This window comes from Theobroma cacao, chromosome 8 (assembly GCF_053813885.1).
Source record: "Theobroma cacao isolate CCN51 chromosome 8, ASM5381388v1, whole genome shotgun sequence".
Lineage (NCBI taxonomy): Eukaryota > Viridiplantae > Streptophyta > Magnoliopsida > Malvales > Malvaceae > Theobroma > Theobroma cacao.
This window is the reverse complement of record NC_142646.1, coordinates 27,593,820-27,618,494: the sequence shown is the minus strand read 5'-3', so window position 1 is coordinate 27,618,494 and position 24,675 is coordinate 27,593,820. Positions and strand designations below refer to the sequence as shown.

At 33.6% G+C, this 24,675-nt stretch overlaps 2 protein-coding genes across 2 annotated transcripts; one reads left to right on the top strand and one right to left on the bottom strand.

Annotated features, from left to right (window-relative positions):
- The first annotated feature begins 909 nt into the window (after positions 1–909).
- On the top strand, positions 910–21,201 carry LOC18592903 (bifunctional aspartokinase/homoserine dehydrogenase 1, chloroplastic-like). The gene is made up of 18 exons (XM_018126082.2): positions 910–1,232; positions 2,537–2,604; positions 5,569–5,943; positions 8,059–8,147; positions 8,245–8,548; positions 10,579–10,631; positions 10,720–10,931; positions 11,037–11,124; positions 11,203–11,316; positions 12,387–12,485; positions 12,608–12,802; positions 13,448–13,530; positions 14,695–14,920; positions 17,679–17,824; positions 17,915–18,050; positions 19,385–19,468; positions 19,553–19,645; positions 20,561–21,201. The coding sequence occupies exons 1-18, from the start codon at positions 1,078–1,080 to the stop codon at positions 20,804–20,806; spliced, it is 2,766 nt and encodes a 921-aa protein (XP_017981571.2). The 5' UTR covers positions 910–1,077; the 3' UTR covers positions 20,807–21,201.
- Positions 21,202–21,569: 368 nt separating this feature from the next.
- Positions 21,570–24,273, bottom strand: LOC18592902 (DNA ligase-like protein). The gene is made up of 9 exons (XM_007019840.3): positions 24,133–24,273; positions 23,949–24,021; positions 23,036–23,160; positions 22,838–22,926; positions 22,668–22,763; positions 22,470–22,564; positions 22,349–22,389; positions 22,151–22,234; positions 21,570–21,917 (listed from the first exon to the last, which is right to left on the bottom strand). Exons 2-9 carry the CDS (start codon positions 24,019–24,021, stop codon positions 21,768–21,770), a joined length of 753 nt encoding a protein of 250 aa, XP_007019902.1. The 5' UTR covers positions 24,133–24,273; the 3' UTR covers positions 21,570–21,767.
- Between the last annotated feature and the right edge of the window lie 402 nt (positions 24,274–24,675).

The window sequence follows — 24,675 nt, the reverse complement described above, 5'->3', positions numbered from 1 at the left end:
CGCCAACCAAACGTACCATAAAGCTTTTTAAAATCTATGAGACCACTCTATTATATTATTTTGATATGAGATGTTTATTTTTTAAATTAAATTATAAATACGTTATTTAGATCAATATATATTTTTTTGAAAAAAGGGTAATTAGATGAAAAAAACTTAATATGATATTGATATATGTTATCTTGTCAATTTAGTTATTTGTTCAATTTTTCCTAAATATATTTTACAAAGAAGTTAATACAATTTAAACATGTAGTATATGGTAATTAAATTCTACTTTTAAAATGAAAAAAAAGAGAAAAAAGTAAATGAAGTAAAAATGACATAATAAATCAAAAGTGGATAAAGAGATGAAAAATGTTTAATCTAATAAATGCAAATATTAGAATACCTTATAATCAAGTTCGGATGCTTTCAAATAGTAAAACTATTTCAAACTTAATTATAAATAATATTTTCATAACAAAATTTAATTATATATATATATATTATTTTTAGTTTATAAATTCTTCATAATTAATATAATACTTACTAAACTTCATCTATTGTTTAAAATACAATTTTAAACTTTATTTTTTTATTAATTAATTATAATTTTTTAATTTAATTTTCATATATATATATAAATTAATTTTAAATTTAAGTTAATAGGATACATATATTTAATGAGTAATGCCTATAACATTCAAGTTTCAAAAATTTAATTTGAGTATTTATAATGTTTGAAAATCTTATTAAATAATAAGACTGAAGTTAAAAGGACTTAAGCATCCCACATGCAAGCCACATGTCACTTTTTGACTGGTATGTCACAACGTTACCACGTTCTCACGTGCACATAAACATCCCCCAGCTTCTCTCAATATTGCCCTGATCAAAGTTGATGCTCCTTTGATAATCGATAGTAGTAGTGAGTATTAGTAACCAAACAGCCGCCAAATAAAGCAGACAACGAACAGAAAAAAGAGAAAAAGAAAAAAACTCTCCTTTTCTGTTTTTCCTTTAATTGTGTCTTTCTTCGTCTGGCATTCACAAAGAGAGAAAAGAGAGAGGTGGATACTACTGGAAGTGAAGCTAATGGCGGCGTTCTCAGCCACGATCTCCGACTCTTCACGCTTCCTCTCTTCCACTTCCTTGCCTCACGACGCTGCTAAGCCCAAGCGAAAGATCCCTGCTTCTCCTTCTCAATGCCGCCGCTCCTTCTTTCTTCCCAAACCTTTTCCTCTTTCCAGGTTTTTCGTGTTATCCACTTTGTTTTCTCTGCCCGTTTCTACTCGATTGATCTTCCGTTTGGTTCTCAGGAAATGTTTCTTCATGCTGTCCAAAACGAAATTGCTACTGTAGAATGTAGAAGCCATACAGAGTTTGTGGTTATAGTGGAAAGTTTAACGGCTATTGTGAAGTCAGTTAAATGCAACCGTATGATTGGTTTTTGACCTGATTTGTAGGGGTTCAAACTCGCTCAATAAATTTAATATCATGAACTAATTTAAAGAACAAAGGATCCAAAGTTTGAGTATCTAATGCTTGAGATATCAGGAAATGTTTCTTAATGCTGTCCAAATGATAGCTTTAACGCATAATTTTTTTTGGCTTTCTTAGCATATTTAAAGAGGTAAAATCAATTTGATTTTTGTTTTTATTTCGAAACTTAGCTTGGATTTCAATGAGATCAGAGTTGGACTGGGGTAGTAGTAGAGTCAGGGCTAGATTGCTGTTCCTTCAAAATTTAGGCTCTTTTTGGTTGTTATTATAAGCAAAAAAAAAAGAAAAAAAAGAAAAAAAAGAAAGCAATAAATGTGTAAATAAACAGAATGCATGATTCTAGTTTAAACAATATGGATCAATTATGTTCTACATGTTTTACATTTTTACCGTACCTATTTGCTCATTTCAATTGTATATGATGATTATGCTTTTACTTTTTAGCAACTTTTAAAGAAGTAAAAAGCAATTAACAAACAGCTACTAGTAAAAGTAACAACCGAATATATCCTTTGAGTTTGAGCAATCTCCGCAAAGAAAAAACCATTTCCATCTGCAGAACTTACATAATTGACAATCTGCATTATTTCTATCCTCCTTCAATATCTTCGCCAAATTGAAATGATCCCTTAACAATAACTACCTCTAATCAAGCATATCAAATTTCTAATTAAATAAACATATCCTACTTCATAAAATGTTATGGAGTCCCTATAGCTCTACTTTCTTCTGTTCCTTTTTTAGCCATATCACCACGTCCTATATTTAAGGCAATTGATGAGCTGAGTGCTCAAATATGTATCCTCACCAGAGACTTAAACCATATCACCACTTCATAGATTAATGGTTTCTTGAACGTGTGCACCCTTGTTTGTTTTTCCCACCAAAAGATCAATCTAAACACTTTGGTAGGTCAACTGATGAAGGATCTGGGTATTTTTTCTGGCCTTGTCTACAAGTAAACGGTCCTTTGATATTCCAATTGGCTTTTCTTTTACTTTCAGTATTTAAATTAGACACTAAAGAGTTTATCTTGTTTTCTATATTCCAGCTTAAGTATTGTTTCTCAGCGGGGAAGAGGGAAGTCATTAAATATCTGTGTCCAGGCATCAGTAGCAGGTTTGTTTTATATTCTTTCTATTTGTTGTGCCATTTATTTATGCTCTGTTTATGATTTTATTATTAATATTTCCACATCAGACAAAGCATTGTCATTAAAGAATAGAATCCCCAGATTATACAAAGCAGTATTCCCAAAATAGAATCCCACATATGACAAAACATGTTAATAAAATGGGTTAGATATGCATGGTTTCATCTTGTTCCTTTTAGTTAAACATTCGGGATAGTTGATTGTTTAACACTGTAATAATGAGAGGAGGGCATTAGGACCACTTTTTGTTTTACTCTTTAATGTTTTCATAATTTTAATATTTTTTTTTCTTTCAGTTAGTTCCTTGATTCTAGTTGACCTTCATGTTCTAGGGCCACATTGTTTTTTGTACTTGCATTGAAGGGAGAATGTTAAATAAAAATTTGAAGTCCACATCAGTCTTATTACTTGTTTGAAATGGTTGAATCACTCCCTTACATTTATTTGTAAACTTAACCTTTGTACTTTCTGATTTGTTCTTTTTTGGTCAATTCAATTTGGTTTAATTCAATCAAGTAAAACTGTTAACTTCACTGATATCTCTTCTTTTCCTTAATTAATTGTTGATGTGACAAAAATTAGGTTGAATTGGCAGTAACATTGTAATAAACAGAATAAAAAGATACAATTACTGCCCCTTGTCTTTTACTTTTCTTCATTTTTTCTCTAGATCTAATACCAATCCAATTTTGGCTTTCAATTTTCTTAGCATAATTCTGCATCAACATAGTGCCATCTATACCTGAGATTCCCCTTCTGTTTGTTAAACTACTCAATCAAACTATACACATTCCCCCAACAACTACAGAATGGACTTCCTCTGTAAAGGCCAGACCTTTTGTCAAATTTCATTGACGGGCATCCAACTCAAATCCAAATGGCAATAGGTATATCCCATATTTGGTTAACGTGATTTTATATAGTGACATGTTCTTCACATATAGAGATATGATTTTTTTCATATGACATGGAGCTTTACATGTAGTCAAAAAAAGCCTATCATGGAGGAACCACAAATAGGGAGCTAGGCCAACTCTGATACTATGTCATATTTTGTAATGTGCATCCAATCTAAAACCAATTGGTAATAGTTGGAGAGGTCTCTCTTATATTGAAGGTTATTGGTTATTTAAAATGTAATCAATATGGGGTATATTTTTATAACTGCTTAACAATTCTATCTCCACAAGTGTCACTCAAATTTACATATTACAGTCTTTTTACATGTTTTTACTTACGAATTTTGGTACTCATCTTCACATCTTCACTCTTGCTGTAAGTTTTTGTGTTGTTCTTACTAGTGACTAGATTGATGATTGTGCCATTGCTGTGTAGGTATAGTTATTGGAGAAAAGGCCCTTTTCTTTTGGATTTTATGTGTTCTGATAACTTGTGTTATATACGTGTGTGTATGTATACATGGTTATTGAATCTCTTCATTCATTGATTTAGAAGATGGGCTCTACCAAAATCAGTATCTAAATTTTAATCAGTTGATCAGTTGTTTACTACTATCCATGAGTTCACAGCACCCAGCTTCCATTTTTTTTTTTGGTTGCTTTGCATTGGTCCTAGGTGTAGATTTAGTGGGTATAATTTTTGTAAGAGAGAGACCTGGATCTGGTTTTGGATAACAAAACAGAATGAGTAAAAACAAGGAAAAAGATAAAGAAAAAAGTAAAGCAAAGGATAGTGGTTTTATTAGTTTTTTAATTTAAGGTTTAATTATACATTTTGTACCCGAACGATAGTGAAGTTGTCGATTTGATATCTGAAGAAAAAAATTTGCAATTAAGTATTCCAACCTTCATTTTGTTAAGCATATTGCTCTTTTGAATGGGTGACTAGTCTAAAAACACACAATTAGAATGTGCCATGTGTCTAGAAAAACACACCTTGCCATTTTTATTTTATTTTTTATAATTTTTAATTTTTAACTTAAAAAAAGGACAAAGAATTGAGAAAAAGTAAAAATAAATAAAAAGAAAAAATAAAAAAAATTGACAAAATGAGAGGGAAATTGGGGAGGAGGGAAAAAGAGGAAGGGAAAAGAAAGCGAGAGAAGGGAAGTGGGGGCTGGCCCACGGTCGGGCTGGCTTGAGGCAGATTGGAACTGGTCTGCCTTGGGCCAAGTAGATTTCACCGATCTGGCTGGAGTAAGCCAAATTGGCATGATCTGCCTTGGGCTGGCCCTCCCCCCCTTTCTCTCTCCTTGTTTACCCTCTTTCCCTCTCTTTCCTCTTTCTACCCCATGTTTTCACTCGCCTCCAGATTTTTTTAAAAAATTCTTTTTCTAATTTTTTGAATTTTTTATTTACCATATTTTTATTTTTTAATTCCAAAAATTTCTTTTTTTTTAAAAAAAAGAAAATGATGTGTTGTTTTAGACACGTATCGCATAATTATTGGTTGTGTTTGGACACATCACACGGTGTAAATTGATGAACAAAAGCATAGTTCGAGTACTTAATTGATATATTTTTATTCTTCAAGTACCAAATCAATAATTTCACTATCATTCAAGTACTAAATGTGTACATAACCCTTAATTTAATTTTTCTAATATTGTTGCATGTCAGCTCAATTTTTGTCATGTCATCACCTTAGTGAAATAAAAGGGGCAGAATCAGTCGTTATACATTGACACTACTAAAAATTTTACTCAATTCAACTCAAATTGAAAGTTTGGAGACTAAATTTTCACAAATGAAAGTACATGGATTGATTTTAATGTTATTTTGAGCTTGTGGAATGGCTAACTCTGGACTTTAACCAATAGAAAATATCTGCTCTGAAATGCATTGTAACTAAGATCCGCTAGATATACATGATTAGGTACATTTCCTGTTAGCATAATCATGATATGTTATTCAGTACTGGTAAATTACATTTAAAATACATTTTCATCCTATTTTCCCTCTCATTTGCAGATATCTCAGTGGAGAAATCGATGGATACAGTTCATCTTCGCAAGGGAGACATCTGGGCTGTTCATAAGTTTGGTGGCACTTGTGTTGGGACCTCCCAAAGGATCAAGAATGTCGCAGATATAATTGTTAGTGATGATTCAGAAAGAAAGTTGGTAGTTGTGTCAGCCATGTCTAAGGTGACAGATATGATGTATGACCTTATCAACAAGGCACAATCTCGAGATGATTCCTACATCTCTGCATTGGATGCTGTCTTAGAAAAACATCAATCAACGGCACTTGATTTGCTTGATGGAGATGATCTTGCTACTTTCTTATCTCAATTGCATCATGACGTTAATAACCTCAAAGCGATGCTTCGTGCGATATATATAGGTAATAAAATTCTGTGTGTGTGTGTGTTTTTCCATTCATTACACTTATAAAATTAGATGGGTTGTGGATAAGAGCATGTTTATATGTATGCTTATGCAATTTTGTGTAAGCAAGGGTAGAGTTCTTAATGGCGGGCAAAAGTGTGTTTTTATATAATTTGGTAAAATGTTTTTCTTGGCAGGAATCTGACTAATCTGTTATATCTCATAAGAAAAAAAGTAATTGGTTAAATGAATTGTTATTTGTTTGTTTCTTTGTATATAGGAATTAGAAGCCACTAGTGTGATTGGTACCTGCTCAATCTATCTACCAACCAGTTGAAGTTTTATTTTGTAGTTTTACTGAGTGCATTTGCAGTATTGTTGTCTGATTTTTTTTTTTTGGATAAAAACCCCCACCTCCCTAAGTTTTAATCGAGATTCCAAGTAGGTCCATTAGTTTTCAAAATGGACACTCTGTCTCAAAAAAATATCTTCTGGACACATATGTCAAGTTATTTGTCAATCATTAATGTTTCCGTCAGTTTGATGACGTGACAATATTAAAAAGACAAATTTACCTTTTATTAATTTTAAAAATTACTATTTATAATTTTATCAATTTTTTATTAATTTTAAAAAAAGGCTCCCCGTCGGACTCCCTGGGGGAGCCCGATTGGGGCTCCCAAGGGAGCACTAGATCTGGTGCTCTCCAACGAAGTGCTGGGTGGTAGGCTAGTGCAAGGGACGCTGCTGGCCAACCTGAGAGAAAAAAAACAATGGAAAAACAAAAAAAGGGGATTTTAGACATTTCATATTTAATATTAACGCCATTTAGACATTTGGGATGGAGTGTTCATTTTGAAAATTATTGGACCTCCATGTAATTTCGATCAAAACTTAAGGAGTTGGGGATATTTTACCCTTTTTTGTTGCTTTCCCCCTCCCTCTGCCCCTCTTAACCAGGGGCATATTAATTTACCAGCACTCGATCTAAATGTTCAACCTTTGCTTCAGTAGTTATCCAATTAAATTTTAATTGTATATGTAGAAGAACTCCTTTTCAACATTATTTGCTTTTATCATTTTTTTCATGTTTTTCACCACAATTAATTAGTTATGGGAGAGTTTTGTAAAGAACATGAAATGCCATATACCAAGGGCTTAAAACATTTTTAAACCAGACTCTCAACATCCCCTTGTCAGTTAATCATATGATTGACCTTGATCTTATGTTTCACCTTAAACATCAAGCTTCTAACGTTCATGATACTTGAGATTCGTGTCCTTTCAGAGAGTTAACCTTGTTTTCCTGTCTAATCTCTGCTTCACTTTATAAAATATTTGATTCCATGGTTTGAGTAATACCCTTCTTTGAGATTCTTTGAACAACATGTTGTGCAAATGGGTGGTATAATTGGGTTCTAGCATCTTCATTTCTATGTCAGTTCTTGGGCTGGTGTTTTTCTATGCAAAGTTATTAATGGAGCAGCTTTGATTACGTGAACCTTAATTCTAATTTTCACTTTTTTACCCCCAAGAGTTTTTACTTTAAGCTATTTAGCACTTACATGTTTCTGCAAATGATTGTATGAAATTCACTTTACGTATTTGATTAGAAAAACAAATGAACTTGTTTGAAATTGTTGGTTTTAATGTAATTGGGCCAATAACTTTTGTCACTAAAAGTTTCTCAGTTTTGACTTTTCATTTTGCTTTAAGTGTTTCAACTTTTATTCTATTCAGACATTAACATTTGGCTCTTTGTCGCATCTCAACTCAGATAAGTCTTATTAGTTGTCACTGCTTTCTAGGAGAGGAAGATGAAAAGATGTATTGCCTTTCGTTGTTGTGATGTTTTTATCAAGTTGTCTGTCCTTTCCCTAGCTAAGTTCCTGGGCTTAATTAGTCAAAGAATACCATATTCTTGTGTTAAGGTCATCTTCAAGTCTTGAGTTCTAGATTTTAATTGTTGTTTAATCATTTCTATTCAAGTTTTCCGTTACTAATAGTTTGACCTCTTGACATGCTTTCGGTATTTTGTTTGTTTCTCCTGATATAGTATGATTAGTAATAATTTTTAAAGGAGTATTTCTTGTTATGTAAACTTACATCCTTAACTTTTTCCCCTTTTCAGCTGGTCATGCGACGGAATCTTTCTCAGATTTTGTTGTTGGACATGGGGAGTTATGGTCTGCTCAGATGTTATCATTTGTTGTTAAAAAGGTATGGTGGGTTTTTGATCAATACCACAAACAAGTGTAAGCCAATTGTAATCTTTCAGGAGATTATTTGATGTATTATGAAATGCATTTTGGTACAGAATGGGCTGGATAGTAAATGGATGGATACAAGGCAGGTCCTTATTGTAAATCCCACCAGCTCTAATCAGGTTGATCCTGATTTCTTAGAATCCGAAAGAAGACTTGAAAAATGGTTCTCTCAGAATCCATCTAACATAATAATCGCAACCGGTTTCATAGCCAGTACACCTCAGAATATTCCTACAACTTTGAAGAGGGATGGAAGTGACTTCTCTGCAGCTATAATGGGTGCTCTTTTTAGGGCTCGCCAAGTCACAATTTGGACAGATGTTGATGGTGTGTATAGTGCAGACCCCCGAAAAGGTAGGCTCTTGGCCATACATGTAGACACAATGCATTCATATCATTAACGCCCATTTTTGGCATTGTCTTTAGAGAGGTTTAGATCTCATAAGTTTTTAATGTGGTTTGTTGTTCTCTACATTAATGTTTTCTTTGTTTTTTCCCACTTACGAAATACTCTAATCTATACTCTATAATAAAAGGTGCTTGAGGTACTCAGCATTGTTGTGCCTTGTGCCATTCTGCTTTATTTTGTAACTTTGTTTTGACCTTTTTATTTTTCTTTCCTTTTAAAAGGAAAACCCTCAAAACTCAAAAGTTCTCTAATTCCTATACTCAGCTTGGATTCTCCTCATACATCCTCGTCAGTTCTCATATCTCCCTGCTCATTTACGTGCCACAAGCAACCACACTTTCTACTTTTCTACTTTCATAAATTTCAAAGCTCCAACCACTGGTCCTATTGCCTTGTCTTCTCTGCTAAATCCCCTAAGTTTTTGGATCTTGTCCCCAAGACAAACTACTTCCTTTCTGTTGGCTATTTCCTTCTTAAAATTGAAGGAATCCATGCCGTAACTGTTAAAATCTTTGAAACCTAAAGTCAAATTCTCATACACCAACCAAAAACTTTAAAGGTCTTTAAAATTTTCACAAAATATCTGTAAACATTCCCCAAAACCAATGCCAGTCCAGTCCAAAGTATAGGTTACACACAGTACCAACAAAACAACCTCATCTTGAATTGCATTTGCAATCATCAAGTTCCGCATTCTACAACCCCTAATAAAGTTTTAAAAAAAAGGTTGAAAACTGTAAATTTATGTATGCAAGGAGTAAAGAGGAGATAAAATCTGTTATAAACACAAATGAGGAGATAAAAGATTTAAATTCAAACAGAGAGCAAGCCATGACAGTTGCTAACATTTATAGAGAAAACAAGGATTCAGAACTAATGAGAGAAATTATGAAAGAAGAAAAAAGTAGCCAAACACAGATCTGAGCCTTGATAGGAAGGGGAGAATTCTAAAAAGTGGAGATGGATTGGGGGTAAAATCAACTAAGGGAAGAGAGAAAGTCAGGTTTAAAGAGTAAGAGGAGAAGAGGAAGATAAGGTAAAAGGACCATATGGAGGGAAAGAAAAAGAAGAATGGCTGGGCAAGGGTGAGCTGGAGAAGAAGATGAGGGAGGAGCAAGTGAGAGATAGCCAAGAGTGTCTTGAGACTAGAAAGGTTAAAGTGAATGAATAAAGTAAAGGAATAAAATGAAAAAGAGATAATAAGAAATCAAATGGATAATGTGTGCAATACCATGTTGAGAGAAAATGGATTTGGATGCCCTATGAGAAAAGAACAAGGAACAAACTGAGAATGAATATAAAGGAGAAAATGGGGATCATAAGAAAAAGAGAAGAATTGAAATAAAATTTCACAGTGGGAAAAATGGCTAGTAAAGGACCAAAATAAAAAATGAAAAAGAACTGCAAAGATCTATGCCTTAAGCTATAACTAAAGTATTATAGTGATAAATAAGACATGAATGGATTTTGCTTGTCAAAGGATAAATGAATTGTTTAAAGGGAGGGATTTAACAGCCTGGTTATTTTTTGGGGTTATTTCTTGCATTTTGGACTGGTAATTGTCAAAAATAACTCCAAAAACCACTCTAAAATGAAAACAATAACCCCAAAATCAACCCACAAACCCAAAAGTTTTAGCCATGTCATCACATACATCAACATATTTAGACATGTCATTCTGCCAGCTGGCATTTAACAGTTAATTTGCCAAAACATAGATAAAAAGACTTTTAGTTATAGCATTATAAGTTTGGGAACCGATAAGTGACAGTTTGAACTGTTGGGACCAATATGATATATGACCCAATCTTAGGGGACCATAGGTGCTATTTACTATCTAAACTTTGATGAAAAAGAGGCTAGCACATGCTGCCTAAACTAGTGTTGTTGAGGATTCCTTCTTAAAATATTTTTCCTTTAAAGAAAATATAAATGTGAGGTTTGACTGTAATGTTAAAGAAAACTCTTCTTGCAGTTAGTGAAGCTGTGATATTAAGGACGTTGTCTTATCAAGAGGCATGGGAAATGGTAGGCTTCACTGCTCCTTTTATACCTGTAAAAGTTGCTTAAAGTTGCTACATAGATGTTTCTAAGGTAAGTTAATGTGACCATGCAGTCATATTTTGGGGCAAATGTTTTGCATCCTCGCACCATCATACCTGTGATGCGATATAATATTCCAATTATAATAAGGAATATTTTCAATCTCTCTGCACCTGGGACAATGATCTGCCATATTGAGACTGAAGGCGAAGATGGTCAGAGGCTAGAATCTCCAGTCAAAGGGTTTGCAACAATAGATAATTTGGCATTAGTAAATGTTGAGGGGTAAGTTTTCTGCTATGATTTTAGCTGCATGTATTTGGTCATGTTCTGCTGTATTTTTTCAACTTCATCATATTGATGCTGTATCTTTTCATTTTCTTTTGTTAGAACTGGAATGGCTGGTGTTCCAGGTACAGCTAGTGCAATTTTTGGTGCTGTGAAAGATGTGGGAGCTAATGTCATTATGATATCCCAGGTTCCTACATTCTCTGATTTCAGTTATTGCTGTTTTTCTATGTTAATATAGAATGCTCATTTCTGAAACTTGATGCAGGCTAGTAGCGAGCATTCTGTCTGTTTTGCTGTGCCTGAGAAGGAAGTAAAAGCAGTTGCTGAGGCTTTGCAGTCTAGATTCCGTCAAGCTTTGGATGCTGGACGTCTTTCTCAGGTGCTTTTCTTAGTTATCTGACCATTGCAATATGGTTATACCATCAGTGCTTCTGGATTTATTCGAGCTACACTTTTAATGATCCAAGAAAACTTTGAGTACCTAACTTTATGGGGCCTTTGTTCCCTTGCATCAATAGAGATGACATAGAGAAGGGACTGATTACTTCTTTTAAGCTTGAAAACTGTCTCATAAAAGTTAGCTATCCATTATTACGAGTTACCAAAAGAAATAAGTAAAATTTGGACAAGTGTTAAACATAAGGAAAACCATTAACTCCCATATTTCGTTCTTTCCTATTTTTCTAGTATAAGCCAATACCTGTCTTAAGTTTGTTACAATCTTTTCAAAATCAGCTTAACATTTTCCTAATCTAGGTTTCTGATTTTAATGTGGTTTGCGTTTGGCATCCATCCACTGACGACAATTGGTCTAATTACCAGAGAACGGTGTGATAAGCCACATCACTGGGAAATCAATTGGGTTTATCTAGATCTTGGGACTCTTGCCTCATAATTTCGAAGTAATGGAAATTAAAAAATCCATACTGGTTCGAACCTCAGATAGTAGGTTGATTCAAAACCATGCATAACAAAAAGTGTATTTGACATCTTGCTAATATTTCTGCATAAACTACATTGTTGTTTGGGGCTGTGGGCATTATCTAGCATGCTGGTTGCAGCATCAGGCTTGATTGTATGGTACCAACAGATTTTTACGCAGGTGTTGTGCCAACAGTAGTAAGGATAAGTTAAGAGTATTTGAGTGCTTGTTCCATATCCCTTGTCTTTTTCAAGTATTAATTGCCTGTGAATTTAGTTTCCAGTGCATGCACAGATAAAATTGCTAACCTATATTATCTATGTTGTCATCATGGGTTGAATTCTGCTTAGTGTGTTTTGTCAGCTTAAAATATGTTTTAGTTACAATTTTTTATGGAAGGAGTGGTTGAGTTTTTTTTTTTTTAATTATTTCTTTTTTGTCATTATGGCGGTCATATATTATCAATTTATATTTTTGCTTACTTTAGCAAGGTCCTATTTGTCTACTTAATTAGCAGTCCTTTGCAGGTTGAAGTCATTCCTAACTGTAGCATATTAGCAGCAGTTGGCCAGAAAATGGCGAGCACTCCTGGAGTCAGTGCTACTCTTTTCAATGCTCTGGCAAAGGTAGAAAGTTCCATTTATCGATTCAAACTAGTATTTTGTTTCTCTTTGTTTATATACTTTTAACTTTAAACTGACTATATTCTTATTATTCCTCATTTTCCCCTTCCCAAATCACAATACAGGCTAATATTAATGTTCGTGCTATAGCTCAAGGTTGTTCTGAGTATAACATCACAGTAGTTGTCAAGCGTGAAGATTGCATAAGGGCTTTAAGAGCTGTGCATTCAAGGTTTTATCTTTCAAGGACAACCATAGCAATGGGGATTATTGGACCTGGATTGATTGGTGGGACATTACTTGACCAGTTGAGGGATCAGGTGCAGTATCGGAGACAGCATTGTTGTCATTTTGCTGTTTCTAACAAATGATGATATTTAAACATGCAATAATTTTTTTACTCATTGCTTTTCTCTTATAAACACATTTCACAAGTAAATTCAAAATAACAGTAAAATATGCCAGTCATTTTTGTACTTGGTAATTGTATTACATATGTCCATAGAGACTAGTCTTTTGTATTTACCCTTGCAAATATCTTTATGAGTGATCAATCATTTTGGAAATTAGTGATGTAAGTGAGTTGAGTCGCTCACAAGGTACTCCAATTTGATGCTTGTACTTGACTTGGCCGCGATCGGCTTTGAGTAATTGGAGTAGCTAGAACATAGAGTCAAGCTCAAGTATGGGAAATGAAACTCAATGGAGCTTAAGTTGAGTGAAGTTAGTATTTCACTAGGCCAACTCGACTTGACCCTTACTGGAAGTATTTATATTGGTATGCAGTTTGTCTACTTTCAGATGTGTCCATGCAAAAGTCAGCATTCCTCTTGAACAGCACGATTTAGTCATTTGACCTAGGTAGCCTGGGTTAGCTCTGGAGGCAGCAGTATTGACTAGGGGTGAAATGTTGCTCAATTGTTATCTTATTGAACCTGAACAAATGTTTAAATTGTTTTGTACAGGCAGCGGTTCTTAAGGAAGAGTTTAACATTGATTTGCGTGTTATGGGGATTACTGGTTCAATGACAATGCTTTTAAGTGAAGTGTAAGTCTTCATCATTGATAGAAATAGTCCTACTGACAAGATATCATGTATTGGAAAAAATATTTAAGATAAAGCTAGCTTGTTCGCTCTTCTTGTTGAGAAAAGAAAATTTTTAAAATATAATAAAGTTTAGTATTGTTATAACCATCATATAAAAGCTTATGGGTAATCAATGTCTTTCTGTTCTTTGAGTCTGTGTGAAAAAAATGATTTCCACTAAATGTTATGGAATCGTTTCTATTCCATAGATTTAAAGCATATCAAGTTATTGATGGAAATGAATTATACAAATTTTTTGAATTCATTTATTCCAAACACATTCTTTAGTGTGAGTTGGTTGTTAAATTCTAACAGAAGTCGTTTCTTTCAATATAATGCTAAACTTTTTAAAAGCTCATGTATCTTTAGTCTTATCTATTTGCACTGTGATGAGAGATTATATGTCACCTTTGACCTATAGCTGTTGGTATGGCTTGTGATGAATTAGTCCTTTAAATATTTCTTCTCTATGAATATGCAGAGAGTTCTTGGAAGCTTAGAGAAAGCCTAAAATTAACCATTTAGTTTGACATATCTGTGCACTACTGTTTAGAGTTTCTACTTTCTATTGCTTCAATGAACTTTCAAGGTGATTAATTATTTGCTTCTTGTGTTACTCATTTTATTAGTTTACAGAATACTATTCAGTTTTCAATCTTCTCAGCCTTCCAACTTTTTTTTTCTTCCTTTTGAATCTTCTTCTTCTTTTACTTTTTTTTTTTAAATTTATTTTAATTCCCTCATTTGTATCACAAACAATATTATACCTTCTTTTACGTGTAGTTGTCTACAATATCATGAATCTACATTTCATAGTTACATGGCCCTTGTTGTTGTTTTTTGATTTTCTGGATTGCAATTTGTATTTTAATTTCTTTTCTCTCAATCATGTGCTTCACAGCATAAATCTTCTTCTTATTGTTGTTTTAATTTAGAGGTCTTTCCACTGTGTGTCCTTTGTCAAACTCACTGTTTCTCAATCAATTTGAAAGCTGGTACTTGATGATGAATTGTTTTTTATAATTTATAAGTTTTTGTTTTATAATTTCCTGCCTTTGTTTTCAATTATCTCCAGTTCTGAATCAAATCATCATGTCTGAGTGACTCATTCATCTCTTGTTATAGAGGAATTGACTTGTCAAGATGGAGAGAACTTCTGAAGGAGAAAGGACAAGTTGCTGATTTAGAAAAATTTGCTCAACATGTGCATGGAAATCATTTTATTCCAAATACTGTTTTGGTAGATTGTACGGCTGACTCTAACATTGCAAGCTGTTACCATGACTGGTTGTGTAAAGGAATTCATGTGATCACTCCAAACAAAAAGGCCAATTCGGGACCACTTGATAAGGTAAAATTGATTTTGGAACAGTAATTTTTACTAGTAGAACTCGAAAAAGGTCAATCTTGAATTATTCATTGTTATCCTAAATTTATAGATCAACTGCTCCAATCATCCAATAACTCATTAGTGTCTTATATACTAAAAGGATATTTGGATATAATATACACACACACACGCACACATGTTTCGATTATTAGCCATTGATGAATATGTTGGACACATGTGAGGTGAATTGGGTGGACTAGGTTCTTGCATGTTGTATATTGGATGGGGTATATTTGAGGAATTATCTATTCCTTTTAAATTTGTCCTAATAGTGGATGGTATTGAAGAAACAGAAATATATATATATATATATGTATATATATATTTATGTTGGTATTAAAGAACAATCAAGGCTTGGCTTAACAATTGTTCCCTCTCTTTAAGAGGAATAAGTTCCAAGGCTCGAATCCAATCCTCATGGCTAAAATTAACAATGGAAAAATTCTTCTTCAATTAATTTGTGAAATTGTGTCTCATCCGCTTGTTGCTGATGTCACTCCTTCTTCCTCTCTTTGTTTTTTTTAGAGCTTTCTTCTTCTCCTATTTACAGCTCTCCTTTCCTAATTTTTTTCTGTTTCTTGGGGATCGCTCCGCATTTTTCACACAATCATTGAAACATTAACCATGTTGAACTACTGGAGGGCTAGGTGTTATTGTGGAAATCTGGATTTATAGTTTTCTTTATTGTCAATCGGGAAAGGGTCATCTGGGTTTCAATGTTGACTTGCCACATGTTGGTTATATGGGTTGTTCGTCCCTTTTTTTTTTTTTGGGGGGGGGGGGGGGGGGGGGTGCGGGTGGCGTGGGGTTGGGGTTGTTGGGAGTTGGAGCTAACCATCTGGTTAGGTAAGGCGGTGTTAATGGTGGTTGTTGAGATGCTGGTAGTGGAGATGGTGGAGTTTGTTTACTGTTGGTGACATGGCGGAATAAGAGATTCTAGCATGTTCAGAAAATGATTATTGAGCCACAGACTGATCCAAATTAGGGCTTCATTTTTTTTTCCTTTTAGTTCCTAATCCGGGCATATTTGGTGTGATGCAATATTTCTAGAGTGATTGTTGAGCGCTTCATTATGGAAATATTGATGGATTTCATTGGTTTTTGGTATGCCTATCAGTTGTTTAACAAATTGCCTGGTTCTTATGTCTAACTTATTTTGGTGAAATTTCCATTTATGAGTTCTGTTTGAAGTAGAACTCTATACATTGGTTTTGGAGAGTGCAAATACATTGAAGTTACTGTAGGACAGAAGGGGTTTTTTTATATCATATGAGCCGTAACAACAAACTAACAGTCACCTTAATGGATAGTTGATGATACAATTTATTTGCCTTGCAATTGGAAAAACTCAAGCAGGTTGTGTTTTTTTGAAACTAAATGACTTATGATTAAATATGTGAAAATTTAAAAGGACTTCTATGTAATTAATAACCCTTTACTTTTTGCATGATACTTGGTTCTAGATTGTATGTATGCATATGGAGGTTTACCCTTGGATCAGTGGTGCCACTTAGACAACATCATTTGATGCAAGTACAGCTTCAATGCATGCTTCTTTTCTAGTTAATTTATGTGTTCGTATGTTTTAAGGTTGATTGCTGAGTGATTGAGATTACTTTTTCTTCTCTTCGTCACACTACCATGAAGGAAACTAGAGATGGAATCACCAAGTTTCCAATTAAAAATATATAGTGACTGCTTTGTTGTGCTCAGTATTTGGTCAGTGATGAGCATGTTGAATTTTTCTTGTATTTTGTTTGTTTTATTTATCCTATTTTATGGGTACTTAATTTTGGATGTGGGTTTAGAGAGGTGATTCTTCAAATAAGCAGTAGAGGAAAGGTGAGCTATATAAAAGAAAATCTTCTCTTCTCTAATTGAAGGTGTCAGTCACACTGATAGTGGGATTATTAGTGGCCTGGTTTGTATGTTGAGGAAATCGACTGTCAACATGAAATTTTTCTGGATTCTGTAATAAAAACATGGAATATCAAATCATTGGTATCTTCTAATAATGCTTTCATGAGCTCCACAACCTCCTGCTAATCTATCGAGGAAGTGAGAAAGGTTCATATTTGGAAGTCCTCCAATTGATTTTCATAATTAGACCTCTAAGGTCAGAAACAGGCTTAAATTCCAATTATTTTGGCCAATTGAATGTAATAAGTCTTAGTGAAAATGTCGAATTGATTTTGACTTGCTTGTAGAGTTGGTTTCAATCTGGAATAAAAGATTGTTGCTCGTAAGAGACACATATAATATTTGTAAAGCTAAAATTGGTCTTATTTAAACAAAAGAAAACTTAATCTCAGTTTGCAGGAGAAACGTTCATATATTAAATAATGGGATAGGCTGCAACCACTGTCGATGTTGATGAAAATGCGATGAAAGAAAGTAGCAGGGCAAATCTTTTGATTTTTGTTGTCTGATTTAGCATCTTTCTTATTCTCCTGTGGGATAGAGTTTCTCTGTTTTCTGACTTTTTTGTTTGTTTGTGTGTGTGTGTGTGTGTGTTTTCCCCCTGAATTTGTATGCATACACAATAGCATGGTCTCTAATGACGGCTGCATAAATTAGAAATGGTTATCTTTGTGACTTAGCAAAATTGATTGCATTTTGTTTTTGCTGAACCTTTCTTTCTAGATTGCATATCTGATTACATTTTGTTTTACTGAACCTGTGTTTCTACTTCGTTGATATGAATTTTGTGTGAACCCAGTACCTAAGGTTGAGAGCTCTTCAGCGGCAATCCTACACACATTACTTCTATGAAGCGACTGTAGGAGCTGGTCTTCCAATTATAAGCACTTTACGTGGTCTCCTTGAAACTGGGGACAGAATATTGCGCATTGAGGGCATTTTCAGGTGAGTCCTGTTTTGAGGAAACTAAAATTTGATCTTTCTCCACATGCATCTTTTGACATATCTCTTCTGCCTTTTTGTTATTTGTTGTAGTGGCACTTTGAGTTATATTTTCAATAACTTCACCGGCACTAGAGCCTTCAGTGAGGTGGTGGCAGAGGCAAAAGAGGCAGGTTATACTGAGCCAGATCCGAGGGATGATCTGTCTGGAACAGATGTTGCAAGAAAGGTAAAAGTGTTCATTTTTTCTTTGTTACTTTAGTTATATAGGTAAAGAAGTCAACAATGTTTTAGAGTATTTTCCTGCATCTTGTCACTTATCAAACTGTGAGTATAGGTGGTAATTGGACAGGCCAGGATGGGTTCAGGTTCAGGTCAGGCCATTTTGGGTCAAGTAAACTTGAGTTATTCCAGATTTTGGTCATGTTGCATTTAGGTCATCTAAGGTTTAGGTCATCTTAGAATCCAATCATCCAGGTTTAAGTTGTTCACTTTTAAAGTCAAATTGGGTTAGATTGAGTGTGTCATTCCGGTTGTATTAAGTTATTCAAAGGTCGCATATCAATTGGGGACACACCTCTAATTTTGATATATTATATCATAAAGATCAATTAAAAAAATAATCATTCGAAAAAGACCAAAACAAAGTAAATTGAAAGTAATTTACTAATGTAGAATTATTTTTACCCAATATTAACAATTTGCCTTCAAAAAAATCATTATCGATTTTTGATTGATTAATATGTAATATTAATCTTTATTGCACTAATTATTAATATTTAGTTTACTGATCATTAACTAAATTTACCATGAATTATGGTTACGGCATAAAGGGTCAACCTAACTCCAAAATTTAGAAGTGGTATTAATTAGTTTCTTGAATGTTAGAATTTTGTTGGGAGTTAAAGAATGAAAAAAGTATTTGAATATAAATATAAATAATGTTTAATGTATATTTAATTAAAATTATAACTTTTTAACAATAAAATACATGATTATTGTAATAAAAGAGTTACAGAAGAGATTTTATATTTTTAGTTGTTTTTAAAATTATTAGTAGAATAATAGTTAGTGTTATCTTTATTGTTTTTTATCAAATTAATATTTAAAAGAGAAACTTCAAATTATATTCAATTTTAACTTTGGGTTGGATGGGTTCAGTTGTTGCCTTTTTGTGATCAAATCAGGTTGGATCAGATTCAGGTTTGGGTGGGCCTTCTGGGTTTGGTTGAATTTTTCCTGCTTTATCTGAGTTAAGAAGTTGTTCAACAAAGCATCTTTCTAATTGGCACTAGCAGAAGAAATGTAGAGAAAAGTAGACTTCCTTGACCATGGAATTTAGTTTGTCTCAAAATTCTGCTTTCATTCATCATAAATTTTCATCGAGATTTTATTGTTAGCTTAGCATATTACCAGCCAATAGGCGTTAAGTGGAATGATGCCTTCTGATATGAATGAGCATGATGGCTTTCCCTGCCATTTCTTGCATATTATAGTTGCTTCATGTTTATGCACATTGCAGTTGTATGAGATTGGGCTCATAAATTGATTTTCATTCTGTAGGTGATAATTCTTGCCAGAGAATCCGGCTTGAAATTGGAACTTTCTGATATACCTGTTCGAAGTCTGGTTCCAGAACCATTAAGAGTAAGGATTGATTTTCCTATTTTATAAAATAGACTCAAGAAAGCAATCATTAATGTGAGATTTTCTTTTTCTTGCCCTTTGCAGGCTAGTGCATCTGCTGAAGAGTTTATGAAGCAATTACCTCAATTTGACAAAGACTTGACCAAGGAGAGACAGAACGCTGAGGAATCTGGGGAAGTGAGTATTCATTTTTTGTTTTGTTTATTTTTTCCTGTATTTCTACTAGTAGAATAACACTGGAACAACCATTTCAACTTTGCCCATAAATGCGGGTAACCTCTGTTTTAAAATGCATTAACTAGGCATGCTTTGAGCTGTGCCTTAATGCAAGGTGACAAGTGAGTTGCCTTTTAAACAATGGTATTTCGAGGATAATATCATTTCATTTTTCAAAGTTAATCAAATATTGCCTGTTTATAAAACAATTGCACCTTTGAATCGCATCGAAAAGCACAAAAATGAAAGTGGTGAGGTATACAAAGCAATTGAGCCTATTTGTCAACTGATTACACAGGCATGGAGCCTGTCGTTATCATTTGCATTAAAATAAATATTTTTTTTTACAAAATCTATTAACCTTTTATGTCTCTATGATCATTAACTTTTTCGAAAATACTTTGAATTTTATTCAAGATAGATATTTACATCTTTTATATTGTTCATGTCATTTATATTTACTATAATTACTAACTGTAGAATTCTGAAATGCTTTCGACTTTCCTCTTGCTTTTGCCTCGTAAGTTTGAAGTCGTAGGTGGTAAATCTACAAAATGAAGGAAGAACGTTATTCCTAAAAAAAGGATGAAACAATTAGGTTTAAAAAGATGTTAAGGACCCTATTATCAAATCCCACTATTCTAAAATGTAATGGAGATGGATGCTTGCATCAGAGAACCTCCCCAAGGTCATTCTAGTAGGAAATTCGTGTTTGCAATCTAACTGATGAACTCTACTAGGATTCTGCTATAAAGTTAATCATGAAAATTGCTGGAGTTTTGAGGATGTAGGATTTGCATATATAAATATATGTACTGTGGTAGAAAGTTTCTCCGTAGGGAATGCCTAAATCCATTTCGAATTATTGTTTGACAGGTCCTGAGATATGTTGGAGTGGTGGATGCTGTTAATCAAGAGGGACGTGTGGAGCTGCGAAGATACAGCAAAGATCACCCATTTGCGCAGCTCTCCGGTTCAGATAACATCATAGCTTTCACAACTACAAGGTACAAGAAGCAGCCACTGATAGTCCGTGGACCAGGTGCAGGTGCCCAAGTAACAGCTGGTGGAATATTCAGTGACATTTTGCGGCTTGCCTCGTATCTTGGTGCACCATCTTAGGGAAACCGATACCTTCCAGACCTCAGTTTCTCGTCTTCATCTTACAGCGGGTGGGACGAGGTAGTGTTTTGAGCTGTAGTTTTAATGTAATCTTATTTGGAGTCTGAATTTGCACATAAGAACATATCTTTTGAAACTGAAATAGTGATAGATTAGTGTTGCTATGTTGTTTTTGGTTGTATCAAGGCACTAAGTTTGTAGAGAATGTGGCCATGCCCTATGAATTGTGGAACTGCAATTCAGTATAAGAGTGAGTATGGCGGCTCCTTTGCCTCTTTTCCTGCCACTTGGGCTAATTCAAGTGGTAAAGGTGAGGTTGAATTTAAGCAGAGATCTCGGATGAGTTGTAGTGCTCTACTCTTCTATTAGAGAATAAAAATTATGTTAATTTTAAATTGATTTTTATTCTGAATTGATAAAAATTACTTAAAAATAGAGTTTGTCTTAAAATTTTCATTTTCATAATTTTTTAAATAATTTCTTTTAATCTCAAGAAATATTTAAAATCTTATATTACTTAATGAAATTCAAATTAGGAATTTATCAAGTATTTAAGATAACAGAAAATATGTTGGTGTACGTGTTTAAGATCTGAAATTAATCATGTTGTGTTTATTTATAAAACTGTTAATACTTTTATATTTATATGATAACATTAAGATATGAAAACACGAATTGTCAAGTCTAATAACAATGAATAGAATCAACCTAACAGCTCAAAATTATGAAGTTTCTTAACCAAGAAGCGATAACCAAGCTTCTTGACTTTGAGTAGCTTTTTCATGGTTTGAAATACAAGTTGCAAATCTTCAATAACATGAACATAAATCTGATTGAAGGGGGTATTGCCAATTATGAAAATAAAATCCAAGAAAGAACCAGAGAAACTGCACATGTTTCAAGTGTGAATTAAGCCCTGCTAAGAAGTTTCATTTGGAGAGAGAATTGTTTCTTCTCTTCATTAATTGATTTTGGGACACAGGTAAAACTTTGAATCTCTGAAGAACCTTACAATTGTCTCAGCTTTCTCAGCAGAAAGGTCTGTGCTTTCCACAATGTATTCCTTTGATGCTTTAGCAATCCCTTCAATTGAACCAATTGCTTGATATAGCTGAAAAAGACAACCAAAAAGTTATTCAACCAAGAACACATAAGAAAACAACAGAATACCCCTAGTCCTTGATAGGAACTTGCATTACTTGTTCTAAATTGTTTTGGTCATCTAGGACCCCAAGCACAGATATGCATGAAGCTATGCACACAAGCAAGAAAGTTTTCCAATGAAAGACAGAAAGAAATAAAAGAACATTGAATATGGTGGATGCATTAAGGTCAATGAAATACCGAATTTGCGTCATGGTTATCAATCCCTGGTATGGCTGTGACCACTCTAAGAAAATTTTCCATCCCCTGCACTGATTGATTCCTCTGTGCATGCAAGAAAGGAAAAAACAAACATTGAAGGGAATAGTGCAGTTGGAATCTTTGTCAATAGATTATGCTTCAAATATAATGAAAACAAGCAATGATCTGCTAACAGACCTCAGCTTTCAGTTTTGATTTAGCCTCCTGCTGCTTGCAAACTGTATAGTTACATAGTAATTTATTATATTTATCACTTCAAAGGTAGCATTCAAGTGAACTTCATTGGATAGGATCGTACCTCCACAATAGTGGGCTATCTTCACAATCTTTTCAAATCCCATCTCAATGTCTTGAACTAGCACAAATGTTGGTCTACCAAGCTGCATCTCATACCTTCAACAAATCATAAAAGACATTCAAAGTTCTTTTGGAATTATATGGTAGTTAAAATAAGAAGAAACAAAAAAAAAATGAAAGGTAGTTTCATAAGAATTACTTGAAGTAGGAGCGCACAAAAGAATCATTTTGCTCCCTAGATGGAAGGTTTACAACAACATAGAGATGAGCAAACTGTACCTTCAGTTTTTTGGCCCTGTACGAGTCAGATCGAATGAATCAGAAGATGATGCTAGAATTTCAAACAAGACCAACTAATATATACTTCACCTGCTAAATATCGTTTCAACATTGCAGCAATCCCAGTGTGTAACAAAAATAAATGCCACTGACAATCCCCCACAGTTGAAAATGAAGTCCTACACATAAGAAGTTGCAGCAGATGAGTGACAAACCAATATGACACCAAAAAGGGAATTGAGAAGGGAAATAATTAGGAGAAAAAGAAAAAAGGGTGAAGCCAAATACAGGGGCAACCGGGACAAAGTTAAGGCGGAAAGAATTTGCAGTGAGGAAGGAGGAGATGAAATTGATGAAAGATGGATGTTGTTTGTCTCTCCACGAATTGTTCATCATGCAAACCCCAGCAGAAACTGCAATTACAAAACAAATCACTCAACCCAAAGTTGTGCTTGTGAAGTATCCCCTCCCATCCCAACAGTACATACACAGTACAAGTGAAAGTGAGCAGAAATGGTTGGACAAATATTTAGCAGATAGCTGATGGACTAATCCACTTATTCTCAGAGGAACCATGGAAGACCAGAATAGATAGGCCAAGTAATTAAGTAATCATGGAATCTACTTGAGGGACATTCACATTCACATTCACTACCAAGCACAAAAGCTGACATTATATTGTTCATATATTGTAATAGTACAGACTGCAAGTGTAGTAAGCAGAAATGGTTGGACAAATATTTAGCAGATGGCTGATGGATTAACCCACTTATTCTCAAAGGAAACATGGAAGACTAGAATATATGGGCTAAGTGATAAAGTAATCATGGAAGCTACTTAAGGGACATTCCCATTCACATTAGGCTAAGTAATAAACTAATCATGGAAGCTACTTGAGGAACATTCACATTCACATTCACATTCACTACTTAGTAATAAAGCTGACATTATAGTGTTCATATATAGTAATAGCATACACAAAAAAAAAAAAAAAAAAAGAAAGAAGGGTCACTCTGTTTGATCAAACAGAAACTAAGTTGACAGCAGCAGTGCAGTGTGGTTAACATGGCCAAGCCAACAACAAACAAAACAAACTTATAATACTTTAGAAATCGCAATGTTCAATCATCCTTTACTCCATTTTCATGCGCTTCGCTTTCTCGGGAAACAAACAAAAGACCAGCACTCTATATGTTTCTACCTGAACTCTTTGTAACCTTGGAGGATGGATTTTCGACCGTTGGATCCATGTAGACTGCTTTCATGTTCGCCATCTGCAAAAGATTGAAGCACGAAAATGTTTTGAATCCTTCAGTTGACAGATAAAAGAAAAACCCACTGAATCTGAAACAAGAAGAAAATTCAAAACAAATAGCTTCTCTCACAGTAATAGAGCACAGAGTTCTGTTGTTATTATTGCATTATTGTTTTACAGAGCTGAACAAAATCATTTTGAATTGAAAAAATCGATTGAATGGAAGCGAGTTCGATTTTTTTTTTTTGGTTAAAATGATTTTTGAGATGTTTGAATTTTACAAATTCGATTATTTTGATCAATTTGATTCGATTATCAATGACTAAAATTTTCAAATGAACAATCTGAATAATCGAATTTAAATTAATAAAAATTTAAATTATTAAAATTATTCAATAAATATATATTAAATTTAAAATATTATTAAATTTATTTAAGTATGTTTAAATTTATATTAATATATATTATTTATAATTTGATAAAATATTGTTCAATTTTTTAAAATTAAGCAAATCGATGGAAGTAGATCCATTTTTAATTGATTCGATTAAATATAATAATTCAATTTGATTCGTATAATAATTTAGTTCGATTCAATTTTTGCATAAAATAAATTCAATTTTTTTGTATTTAAAATTTTAATATCAAATCGATTGAATTTACTGTATATTTT